Raw genomic sequence first — 13164 nt, 5'->3', positions numbered from 1 at the left:
CACCCCCCGCCCTCAGTTGTTTATACAAGTTTACGGGCCGTTTTGCTATACAGGTTTTGATAATGATTCTTCCGCAGGTTCACCTATGGAAACCTTGTTACAACTTCTTCTTCCTCTAAATGATAAGGTTTAGTGGACTTCTAGCGACATCGCCAGCAGCGAACCACTGAGATAAAGGTAATAGGACTGGTATTATCGGGTATTTTTATTAAAAAAAAAAAATACTAAATTTATCCTTATTGGTGACTAATTCTGACCAACTAGCTAGTGCATATATATATAGGAGTGGAGTATTCTATATGGAGAAGAGGAGCACTATAGTCTTTAAGAGGTAATTCAATTGGCTAGTAATCGTGCCTTATGAAGCGAATGTCGTCGCTTATTTGAATCTCTCTTTCTCTTTCCCTCCTCTTATATGGACATGTCAAAAAAAAAAGGGCTAAGATCTTAAATGTTTACTCTAATATGCTCATTTTCTGACATAGTAGTAAAAGTTATTATTATTATTATTATTATTATTATTTTTTTGACATGTCCCCACAAGAAGGGGAATGGGGATTCAAACTAGTGATCTCCGCTTTATTAGGAGTGGTCCCAGCCGATTGAGCTATCTTTTGAGGACAGTAAAAGTTATTATTGAATCAAATAAAAAGTACATGTAGTATTTAATAGTGATTTTTACTATCATGTAAAAGTGAACAATTAGTTCTCAAGAGGTAGCTCAATCGACTGAGACTACGCTTAATGAAGCAGAGGTCGCTAGTTCGAATCCTTCTCCCCCCTCTTGTGCGGACATGTCAAAAAAAAAAAGTGAACAATTAAGTATAAGCATTTAAAAGTATGGGTATGATTTCTCACAAAATAAATTAATTATAGCAATGTTGAGGTTGGCATGCATCCATAACAATTGTCGTAAGAGTTTTTATTTTTCCTTTTAATTGGGTCCAGAGGGAGTTTCTCCTGCATCCACAAATTCCAAATTTCAGCTATAAGAAACAGTCAATACGTACCAAGTCTTTGCTAACCCAGAAGATGCTCTCGGCGAGCTACCAGTCTTCGCCATATATTAACAGGCAAATTAAACACTTGAAATGGACAGGAGAAGGATCTGTCCATTTCAAGTGAAATGGCTTCGAGGCTAAGATTTTTATTTTTCTTTTTTTCTAATGGCGATATATCATTTAATAGATAATACTTTTAAATTATATTTGTTACATAATTATACAATTAAATAAAACAAAATAAAATATCGATTATACATAAAATAACTCATCTCTATTTCACTAGAAAATAAGAAGAAACTATTACGTTGACTTGGGGATGGGAAGTCCTTTTCCTATCAAAACTATTAAGAAGGATCTGTCCATTTCACTAGAAATAGCCATGTATTAACAAATAAATAACTCAAAACAAATTTCTTTTGTAATACTTTTCTTCTCTTTTTTGTTTTTTTTTTTTGTTTTTTTGTTTTGGATTTTATAACTCAGCCAAAAAAAAATAGAAAAAGAAAAAGGTTGCATATCAAAGTGATGATAGATGTCAAAGTGAAGTGCAAGGAATGAGACAGAATTAATTATGTAGACAATATAATTTATGGTCAAATTATATGCATAGCAAAACAAAGGAACGGGGCTTTTCCATTTTTGTCTTCACTCGATCTTTCTCTAGACATTGAAGGAATATTTTAGATGAAACTGCCACACTACGTCATGTCACACGTTTCAAAAATGAAAAAAATATTGACCCTTATTAAAAAAAAAAAAAATTGTACGTTATTACAAACTCAATTCTTATACATAGTACTAGTCGATCTCCTTAAAAAGAAGCAGCAAGTACACATTGCTAGCTTATTCGGAGACACTTCCACTGGAATTAAACTAGCTCGTATTTTCTTCCTTTCTTTTTTGGACACAGATTGATGGAGAAACAGAAAATCCATTAAAGGGCTTGTCCAGAGGAGCCAAACCTGCGGCTGCGGATATATATCATCAGAGCCTGAAACCATGAAAGAATTATACCATTAATCAACAACAGATGGCTTTGATTCTGAACTCTTTTCTGGATAACTTAATAAATCATGAAAAAAGCAATTAATCATCACAATAAACTTCTCATTGTGCTTTCAGCATGTCCATATTACTCGTACGTAGCTGCACGATGCACAATAAAAACATAATGGTCATGATTATAGTAACAAGAAACAATGACATTCTCGTATATATATTATCTAAAAATCCTTAATTAATAACAATTAAGGAATCAGACGCACGATAAAAAGTGTTACAGGGACAGAGCTCCCTTCACTCCAATACCAAAAAGATCAAGGAAACCTCGTCTCCCAGCTCATGCAAACCCTTAGACTGCGCATGGGAAATTATAAGCTACCATGGTGCGCACCCAGGGGTACTCATGAACTAGCAGCCGTGGCCAACCATCACCTCCTTTCAGGGATGGAGTGCAGAGAGCTCCGTTCGGCCCCACTCAAAACCCTAAAACCTCTAAAAAAATATATATATATACATATGTATGTAAGTAATACTACTCTTGGGAAAGAAGAGGTTGTAGGACTTGGTAAATTTGGGGTTCCTTATATAGGCTAAGACAAATGGTACGGGATGTAATCTGGACCGTTGAATTATTTTGTATAATATCTGAGGAGGATTTTCTTGTCCAAAATCTGGTGAAACGTTGCATTATTAGCGAAATTGGAGCTGATTGAGCATCTTTTCTTTTTACCTTTTTTTATAGCTATATATTATTGGTTGGTCTATTATACAAACATATATAGATAATAATGGTAGTATCTCTTTAAGATCATGGGCGTAGAATTTCCGGGTCCCATATTTAAAGAAATACTATAAAGGATGCTTGTGTATGTGGCCTTCACCATTTGATTGGTTTGATTTCCCCTCTGTGGTCAAAACTTCAATTTAATGTGCCAAGTGGAATTGATGTCATATATATTGTCCGCATCATATTTTTCCATCAACGAGAAAGTTCCTTTACAACAATTGGTTGCTTAAAGATTTGAGATTACCCTTGATTTTTTTTTTTTTTTTAATTTTTTTTTTTTACTGTGCAGAAACCTAGGTTGGCCAAGATTTGAAGGTTTAATGTTTTAGGATATATATATATATATATATATATATATATATATATACGCATTTATTGGCTGAGAATTTGTTTGCATTTTCAAAATTTGTTCTTCAGAAGTTATGAGAATTAATTCAGAAATTTTGATTAGTTTTTTTTCTTTTTAATAAAGATTAATCAATGATTTTTTCGTTGTATAAGAGCATTCCCAGTAGCTTCCTCGTAATTTTTCCTACATTTAAGGATCCAAACTACTTTTTTACTTCCCTATATTAAAATACACCCCAATAGCTTCCTTTAATCATTCCTTATATTATTAAAATATTTGTTTTTTTTTTAATTATATTATATATATGAGAGGTGAGAGAAGAGAGTAGAGAAGAGAGAGAAACATTTATTTATTTATTTTAATAATCATAAAGATTGCAATAGTGGAACCCTAAGTATAGGGTTTCACTGTAGCGATCCTCATGGTTGAGGCTCATTTAGGGAGTCTACTATGAGACATTTTTTTTTTTTACGATTTTTTTGGACATATTCCCTACACATAAGGAACAGACTCCCTATAAGGGAGTCTATTGGGAATGCTCTAAGAGTGGAATTGAAGTTGAATATTTTCCCATTTCATGGTAGCAGTGCTCGGTGTCTTTTCTGTAGGCTCTACCGGTCTCTGTTTTTGGCGGGTTGTTTACATTTAGTTTGTAGATCTATATCCAGATCTAGTCTCTTCAACCTTAGATCTGATCGTCTTCTTCGGCCAATGCGTGTCTTCCAAAGAGATGTCTACGATGTCGTGCTCCTCTGCTTCTATTTGTGGGGTTTTTGTTTTTTTTGTTTTTTTTTTTTTGTCCTGACCTTTGGGTTGATGATAGATTTGTTGTCATGGCCTTCAGTTGAGGATGTAGTAGATCAATGTGGGGGCTTAACTCTCATGGCTAAATTTTTAGTTTCTTGTTATTTTTTTTATTTTTATTTTGTATTTGGGCTACTCATGTTTTACATATAGTCTACACGAAGCAGATTTGTTCTTTAAATGTAATTATACATGGGTTAGCGGAAGCTTGAAGTCATTTTTATGACTTTGTAATCTTCATAGCTTTTGGTTATGATTTTTCAGAGTTGTATGCTCTATATTGTAAGAGATTTATGCTCGTGAAATTTTATCAACGGAAATTCTATATTTTTTTTTTTTTAAAAAAAAAAAAAGTTGAATATTTAAAATGAGTAAATAAGAGGATAAATGTCATTTCTCAAATTATTATTTGTTTAAGGTTTACGTTTGAGAGTGATCCTTTAACAAAGTATCATGTATCGATGTTCTAACTTCCGACATACTTTATTGGGGAAAAAAAAAATTAGTGGGTTTTAACCTATTTAGAATCACCATCTAAGTTTTTTTTTTTTTTTTTAAGAAAAAAAAGTCACTCACTAAATTTTATTCATTTTAAAAATCACTTTCTCCATCAGATTTTTTGTCCACATGTACTAATAAAGTTTTTGACACATCAGTTAGTTAGCCAAGTCACCTACAACCACGTAATAAAATGGACATGTCATATCCATTATTTCTTGTAAAATTATAATTATATCTTTGAAAAATAATAAAATTATTTTTTTAAAAAAAACATTATCTCTTCCCCGGCCACTTTAATTTTTTTCTTATGTGAAATGATAAGCATGCATGACGATTCCATTTTATTATGTGGTTGCAGCTTGCAGGTGACTTGGCGACTGGCTGATGCGACAGAAAATCCTTCAGCAATTTGAATGAAAAACTAAAGGGAGTGGGTAATTTTCGAAGTGATCAAAACTTATGAATGATTTTATTTTTGTTTTGAAGACCGTACGTTTCTTTACAATACTTTTCTATTTTCCCTCACTTTTCTTCTTTGTTATATATATATATTTCAAATGATGATATCAGTTTACGATGTTGGAGAGAACCATACATATATATAGTGGTACCGGTAGGTGTTTGAGATTTTCCATGAAAGCTGAAGGAATATATATATATAAATATATAATTATTTATTTATTTCACATTTTGCTATGTACATTTGTCACGTACCGTCACTCTCCAATATTTCACGAAAATAAAAAAAATATAAAGAAGATTGCTGCTTTCACCGGCACCTTTACGCACACGGCACAACTGATGCATACAACCTAGAAAATGACAGTTTTAATTAAGTGACTTTTTGATCTCCATCTAGGGCGAAAGAACTCAAATGTTTATCCTTAAACTATACAATATTTATTCTTATTATGCCACTTGCTTTTCATAGTGGTCCACTACCTACATATATTATTTATTTTTATACCCCTCGAATTCATGAACATCTCCTTAAATGTTGTCACAATATACCTAACCTGCTTATCATATTGTAAAAAAAAAAAAAAAAAAAAAAACATTTTCAGAGACACAACTACCAATGATCGAGCAGCCTGTAATAGGCCCATTATAAGCAAAACCACAAACAAAAACAAATTGAAATTTAGTTTAAATTTAATTAACTATAATATGGCAAAAAAGAAAAGGTCTCCTTTCAAATGTCATACATGTACACTATGAAGAATGGATGCCAAAAGAGATAAGGGTCACGACTCACGTACAACTACAAAAATCTCTGTTGATTAAACACTTTTTTCCAAGCTTATTTGCTGATGGTGGGTGGTGGGACACATTAATTATTCAAATGAAGTATGGATTAAATATAATGTGATTCTACTTCTTTGAATAAAAATGTTTTCACTATCTAAATAATTAAGCCAACAAAGTTCAAATTCTTGTCTGCTTTTGAGTTTTCTATTAGCGGAAGTACAACTAGATAGGGAGTCAAAGTTACATTTCTTTACATGGTCAAAAGTTAAGTTACATTTCTTTACGTGGTCAAAAGTTATTGAACATCGATCCACGTAAATCGTTTTCATCGAATGCTGTTTGGAATAATAATATGTTTAGAATTTATTAAATTTATAAATCAGACTAACTTAGTCGTGCTAGCTAGCTGCAATTGCTTTCAATATATCACTTTGAGCCCTAATTTTACACCGTATGATGAAAGATAATTGGATGGCTATGAATAATTTGGAAAATTAATTCACAAAATCACGATAAATGAATTCATTCATTCTCAAGTTAAACAAAAAACAATCCAAGCTATGAAATGTCTGAGTCAGATTGCTTACTTTTAGAATAAATTTACGCACAAAAAACATAAAGGAAAAAAAAAAATACTTGGGCTATAAATTATTTATAGATGAGAAGGCGTATTGATGAGTTACAATATAATACACGTACCTCCCCCATTCACGAGGAGAGCAAGGATCGATCCTCCCCATTTTACTTTGAGAGAAGTCATTTAATAACCAAAATTTAATATTATTATATCTAACCGTATAAATTATGTTACATATTTAAATTTTTTGAATAATGTGTCAATTTATTTATTATTTTGAAATTATTTACACTATTAAATACAACATTACAACATCTAGCCTCTCCCTTAGCCTCCACCAGTTGAGCTATTTTGCTAACATGAGGTTGATATGGCAGCCTGTGAATGGTCTGAAAACTGGAGTTAATATAGAAAATATGATGTGGTTCGATGTACACGTGGCACATTGTTTTATGGTGACATGGATATAGGTAGCAAAATAGCCATTGTTATGTTTGACAGAACATTAACAAGGTATTAAACCAAAAAATGTGTAAAATTCAGGTCGTACAATTGCTAGTTTTAAAAATTTGGGTATCTAATAATAAAACTGCCAAACCACATATACCAAAATGGTATTTAACCCAAAAATAAAAAATAAAGATTATAGAGGTAGAAAAGAAAGAACATAATAGTACTACTGTTATCGATTTGGTTTTGATGAAAAATGGAGAAAGAAACCAAAACCCTTTCTACATACGATATCTTACTTCTTCTTTAGCTTTGGCATTAGTAATGACAGTACTGTTAGTTTAGGATTGATTTCCTGTTATTCCATATCAAAAGAGAATGTGATTGAATAATAATAAGAGAATAGTGTGAGGGCCAGGGTTCTCTTGCTCAAGCAAGGGAGCTCTTGTCTGTGCAGAGGGCTACACATGTTGATCTTTTATACGGGACGGGTAGAAGCAAGAAATTCTCTCTCACATTTTCTTGTCCAAATAAGAGAGGGCGTGAATAAGAGGAGGAATTCCTAATTATAGGATTCCTACCTATTAGTTTGTGGTGGGCCTCGAGGAATAAGGGGATGTGAATTATGTGAGCCTAAGAAGATTAAAAGGACAAGAATGAGGTGGACCAGGTAGTTGTGTGTGTGTTTTTTTTTTTTTTAATCTTTTTTTTCCTTGTCAATCAAGGCAGAGTTGTTTTCCCATTGATCCAAACTTGAAAATTAAAGAGAATCAAGTGGATGACACGGCTAAGAGATTAACCAATAGACTTTCTTTTACGTATGTCTTATATTAACGTGGCGTTTGGTTCGTGGAATCTAACATTCCCCCAACAACCACATTCTCAAAAATGTGATTCCTCATAGTCCGCATAATATCCCTAGCATAAATGACACCACAAAGATATTAACGAATAGACTTTCTTTTACATATATGCCTTACATTTACATGACATTTGGTTTGCATAATCTAGACATCCACTTTCTCAAAAATGTGATGCTTCAGAGTCTGCATGATATCTCTGCTATTAATTATTAAATAAAATGTATTTAAGTGGATTTTCTGTTTGGAATCAATTTATAAGTAGGCCTGGAGCGTGCAAAATTTTCATTTTGGAGTAAGCAAACTGTCCTTGAAGACTGCTATTGGGGTATGAAGAATATTCGAGATGGTCCTGCAGATTAGCAGGGGACCCCATGGTTTTGAGAAACAGATAGAACGGCTAAAAGCTCAGGATCATCTTCGAAAAAATCACCCCGACGGGTTTCTTTCACAGCAAGGTGGCTTGAATTTGATCCAAGTCACGAACATTACGCACGTTGCTGCAAGAAAGACAAGTTCATCACAAGTTGGTAGAGAACATGCATAGCTTCTGATCTGTGAACCAAGAAAAAATAATATGCCGCCTTTTTTGTTCCAATACATTGCACCACTAAGGCACTAATAGTCATTTTAGAAAGAGGATCTTGGCACGATCAAAGCAGCCACTGTGAATCAGAAGCTTCTTTCTCCGGGAAAATCCCACCATTCTGTTGAATTTACAAGGAACCTTTGCAGGCTTTTGAGCGAGAGTGCTGTCCTTCTAACCTCGCTTCAAGTAGTTTTGCCATCAATGTATTTTCCTTCAAGCCCCGAGGCAATCTCAAGGAAGATCCAGATTTTTCAAAATCTGGGGTTGTCAATTTTGACATCCACCGTTGTACTGGACTTGCATTACTTGTTAATACTGATCGATCACAAGAATCTTCTCTGCAATTACTTTGGGGATGAATCTTATCAACCTCCAATGACAAGGATTGACTTCTAATAAGGTTATCAAGCACATGATTTGATTTCGGTCCACAGCTCCCGCCGCGTTTACTGTTTCTTTCTTGTAGACCTTCTCGGGTGGCATCAAACGTCCCGGATGCCTCAGGATAGTTCATTACATCTTGCCTCTCTGAAAACTGGCTCCTGTTTCCATTACATGGGGCGGCATTTGCCATATGCTCTTCAAACTGACCCTGCAAACCGGATGGTTTACAGATGTCATCAGTTTGCCATGATCCAACCTTTGCTCTCATGGAATTGGACTTCACTATCTCTTTGTGATGGCTTTCTGCAGCATGTTTGCCCTTTTGTTGAGAGCTGCCTTTGCTTTGTTTTCCACCAGAACTCTTGTTTTGTTCAAAGCAATTAGGATCACCAGCTGAGAAGGCTTCTTCATCAGCAGCGTTTTGAGGAGCACCAACAGTCTCATTCAAAGAAAGGGACTCTACCGAATGTCGACATGAGCAATTTTTGTTTAGCTCCTGCGGGGACAAGTTCTCATTTTTTCTTGAGTCAATAGATCGTTTAGCTTGAAGAAAATTTTCTATATCAAAGCCTAACTTGTCCACAATTGTATTCTTCTCTGCAATATCATTTTGAGCTTCTGCTAGCTTCATTTGCATCCGTTCATCAAGCCACGCTTCTGAAATATGGAGAATTAACCTGTCAGGGTTTCCCTTATCAACCCTATCCTTCTCGTTCTTGTGCTTCAAGGACCGCACTTCTTGTTCATAATCTCTTATACCTTTAGCAAACTCGTCACACAAGTTTTCCAACAGGATCCGTGCTTTTCTCTCTCTTTCAAGCTCTCTCAAAGCACTAGAAAAAGAAGGTTTCAATTCAGAAAGCTCTCGAGCTAGCTTCCGGTGCAGGCTTTCTGAAAGCTTTCTTAGCTTCCTCTCATCTTCTAGCTCATCCCTGATTGACTCAACCACAGCTTTAATTCGATCTTGCTCCTTATTCTTCCTAACAAGTTTATCCTCTGTAACTAGCTTCATCAAGCCATCCAATTCGTGCCCATCTGATTGCTTCTCTTCTAGCAATTCTTTAATTCTAGCTTTAGAATGATATAGTTCCATTTTCAGCGCTTTCACCAATGATACATTGGATGCATGTTGTTCTTCTAGACCCCAAATCCGATTGAGCACCTTGACTAACTCCGTGGATGTTTTAAGGCTATAACTTGATTCGCCCATTCTACCCTTCAAGTCCAAAGAACTTGTGGGAGTGACAGGAGGGTTATACGGTGCCACCTGTGGAAAGAAAGGTATCAGAATTCATAGGCTCAAATATCTGTTAAATTGATGGACTGTTTAGAGGAGAAGGTTATAATCAGAAGATTTAGAGCAGTAGAGTTGATGAATCTATCATTACAGTCTTATGGCAGAAACTGCAATTCCACAAGGAAGTTAACAAATCATCAACTAGTACAATTGCGTCTGTCACCATTTCATGACTAATTAATCAAGTATATGAGAGTCATGCTGCTCAACGGCAAGTGTTTGACTATACTGAAGTTGTAAAAATAGGGTCTTTGGCATATTTCTCAAGCATTAGAGGCAATGAATAATACAAGTACTGGTGGAATTACAAGAGATATTGCAAGTGAGCCTATTTTATAATGCAAAAAGTTCTAAAACTGAGATATTATGCAACTTTATCTAGGAAATTGTTTATACGGCCTCCCTTTTAAACAATATAATGAGCGAGTGTTGTGAGAAAAACTTTAGCAAAGGTGGTAAAACGCCTAGATTTTGAGCTTAGTGAGCAAACCAACATGTTCAATCACACAAAACCTGAAAGGTATGCGGCAAATGCAACTTGTAGGTTCTTCACTTGTTTTAGTAACAAAAATTTTTAACCATACAAAATCTTGTTCTAAAAGTCCTTAATACAACATTGTTTCTATCTCAAGGGTACTTGTATCAGGAAATCCTGTGCTTACAAGTTGTAGTATCAATATTGACTTTTCAAAATCCAGCTACTACATGCGTAAAATCTGTACCTTTGAAATACCAGTTGGCAAATGTTTGATATATATATATACCCTTCTATGCACCAAACACAGATCATCAAGGCAAAGTTTATGAACCAAATACTTCTCTCCTTTATTATCGTTTAGCAAATTGTTGATCTTACAGTACTATTACAACTTTACAGGCTATCATGTTTCCATTTAATTCATCATTAAAAAGAACAAGAAAAGAAAGAAGAGACCAGAAAAAGAGAATTGTGGATGGTTATGCAGGATAAGTCATACCTCCATTGAGCTACCACAACTTGCGGGAGATACAGGCTGCAATGCGCAAAGATTTCTTTGAACCGATCGACGGTGTTGTACAAGTGATGCTGCAACATGCTTCCTCAAGCTACTTGCACTTGCTGGCTGCAATGAGAGAGAGAGGGTAAATTTCAATATTGGATAAAAAAAAATACTTTAAAAAAGACGAAGAAAAACCTTGGAAACCCTAAGGGTTTAGAGCTATAAAAATCAGATCATAAGTCATTACTCTCTTTTTCAAGTGCTTACAGATTCCATCTATGCAACTGGCACATAATCCTTCCTTCAAGATACTGCTTAACCAGATGTAAAACCTTTGCCAATTACGTCCCCATTTCAGCCATAAGACAGCTTTCTATTCCTAGTAACTAAGTCATATTTTCACATGCTTTTAATTCGCCCCTAGGTAGAAGCAATTTCATATTTCTATTACAAAAGTACTGGTATTATAAACCCAGGAAGCAAGATCAACTGATCAAAACAACTGCAATTGCTGAAAAATGCTCAGTGAATGATGCAAGATAGGAACACAATAAAGAAATTTTCTACAGAAAAACAGATGGACAGAAAAAGGTTATGATGAAAGTGCCTCCATCCTCATTAGAAAATGTCCCTTGGAGGGAGCAAGAAACAGAGCTTGTAGAAAGGCATGGGACTTAACAAAATAGAGAGGAATTGTCAACTACCAAAAATGTAATAAAATCCATCTATCTCAAGAGAATTCATAAACAAAGAGTCCCAATGAATGCATGATTCGTAAAAATGCAAAATACATTCTCCAATGTACATAAACATAACCGGATGTACCCATGGACTAAATACCCCAGGGAAAACAAACAAACAAAAAACAAAAATCATAGACCAACGAGAACACAGGACAAGCAGGTAAACACAATTAGACAACCCAGAAAACCAGTAATCCAACAAAACAACCCAAAAAAGAAATTCACAAAGAAATCCAAAAAAAAAAAGACCCATTAACATTTAAGCAACCAATAAAGGAAAGAACAAAAAGTAAGGTAGGTAAGGTAAAGTTGTACCGAGTCAGGGGGACTCTGAGGGTCAACCAAGTGTTTGGAAACCTCAAAGCCTTTGCCCCTGTGGTGGTGGCGATGGAGCCTAGTCCTAGCACCACCCTTTCTCATTTTAGCAAGTGGGACAGGGACGCGCTGGTGGGGTTGAATCTCCCAGAGGCTGGCGCAGAGCTTTCTAGCTGAGATTGATGTGGTGGCAGTGTTGGGAAAGGTGAGGAATTCTTGAGTGTCAGCAGTGGTGTTATCATTCTTGTGAGATGAAAACTCAAGCCTCCATGTAGGTGGTGGAGTACATGGGCCTCCTCTTTTCCCTACCAACACACCGCGTTTCAACTTTTTCACCATTACACCCTGCTTTTTGGCTTCTCTGTCCACACCTTTTTCCTTGCTTTCCATCTTTGTTTTTCTTTCCCCAGAACTCTCTTTCTCTTCAAATTTCAAACTGTGAGTGCTTCACCGTTTCACCCCATGTTTCTTTTTCTTTTTTTTCTTTTTTTTTTCTCTTCCAAATATTGTGTTGACTCAAATGCTTCTATAGTTTCTGTCTCTCCTTCTTCACAGTTCAGTTCAGACAGTGCTGCTTCACAGCTTCCTCTTGAAGTCAGGGTAGATCAATTCACCCCTACCACTCTAGCCACATCATCCTTGAGTGAGCGAGCCTGGGTACCCCACTCAATTGGGCCCACTTATCATAGCAGACGTTGAAAAAAGGCGCAGAAACAAAAAAAAAAAAAAAAAAACAAACAAACAAACAACTTAAATTTCTTCTAAATTAATTTAGAGAAAATATTTTTCGATCCATTTAAAATAATGTTAATTGTTTATAAATATTTAAAAGATATATTTTTTTATAAAATAATAATAATAATAATAATAATAAAATAAAAAGAAGAAGAAGAAGGAGGAGATTGATGATTTGCAAGCATCTAACTTGCATACTCTTTATTTAAGATATTTTGAAAAAAATCCAAAACTCATTTACCATCAACCGACCTTCACATTGACTACACAAAAGTTTTTCAGTTGAAAAAATGAATGCGCATGGGAGGCAAATTTGAGAGGCAACCCAAAGTTAAAACAACAAACATCGAGACTGGAATCAAATCAAACAACCTATGATACAATTGTTCAATTAATAATAATTATTGACTATTTACCTTTACAATTTTAATGTTTATGTTGAGTTTCTTTATATATATAAACACAATGAGTTTTGATTATATGATTTCACTCTTAATGATGGAGCTATGTGGAGACTTAGGGTCATAGTTCCGCCAAAT

General features: G+C 34.8%; 1 protein-coding gene across 1 annotated transcript; it reads right to left on the bottom strand.

Moving 5' to 3' along the window:
- Positions 1-8098: 8098 nt before the first annotated feature.
- On the bottom strand, positions 8099-12475 carry LOC132187112 (uncharacterized protein At5g41620-like). Its single transcript, XM_059601292.1, has 3 exons — positions 11891-12475; positions 10830-10955; positions 8099-9822 (listed from the first exon to the last, which is right to left on the bottom strand). The coding sequence occupies exons 1-3, from the start codon at positions 12278-12280 to the stop codon at positions 8299-8301; spliced, it is 2040 nt and encodes a 679-aa protein (XP_059457275.1). The 5' UTR covers positions 12281-12475; the 3' UTR covers positions 8099-8298.
- Positions 12476-13164: the final 689 nt, after the last annotated feature.

The sequence above is a fragment of the Corylus avellana genome, chromosome ca7 (genome assembly GCF_901000735.1).
Source record: "Corylus avellana chromosome ca7, CavTom2PMs-1.0".
Lineage (NCBI taxonomy): Eukaryota > Viridiplantae > Streptophyta > Magnoliopsida > Fagales > Betulaceae > Corylus > Corylus avellana.
Note: the sequence above shows the minus strand (reverse complement) of the source record. Positions and strands in the feature narration are given on the sequence as shown.

What these genes read in the sequence shown, in the direction of transcription:
- LOC132187112 (XM_059601292.1), bottom strand. Translation starts at nt 12,280, where the DNA reads ATGGAAAGCAAGGAAAAAGGTGTGGACAGAGAAGCCAAAAAGCAGGGT. An exon ending in CTCAGAGTCCCCCTGACTCG is followed by an intron (nt 10,956 to 11,890) that starts GTACAACTTTAC and finishes CTCTCATTGCAG; the next exon opens with CCAGCAAGTGCAAGTAGCTT. An exon ending in GTTGTGGTAGCTCAATGGAG is followed by an intron (nt 9,823 to 10,829) that starts GTATGACTTATC and finishes TTCTTTCCACAG; the next exon opens with GTGGCACCGTATAACCCTCC.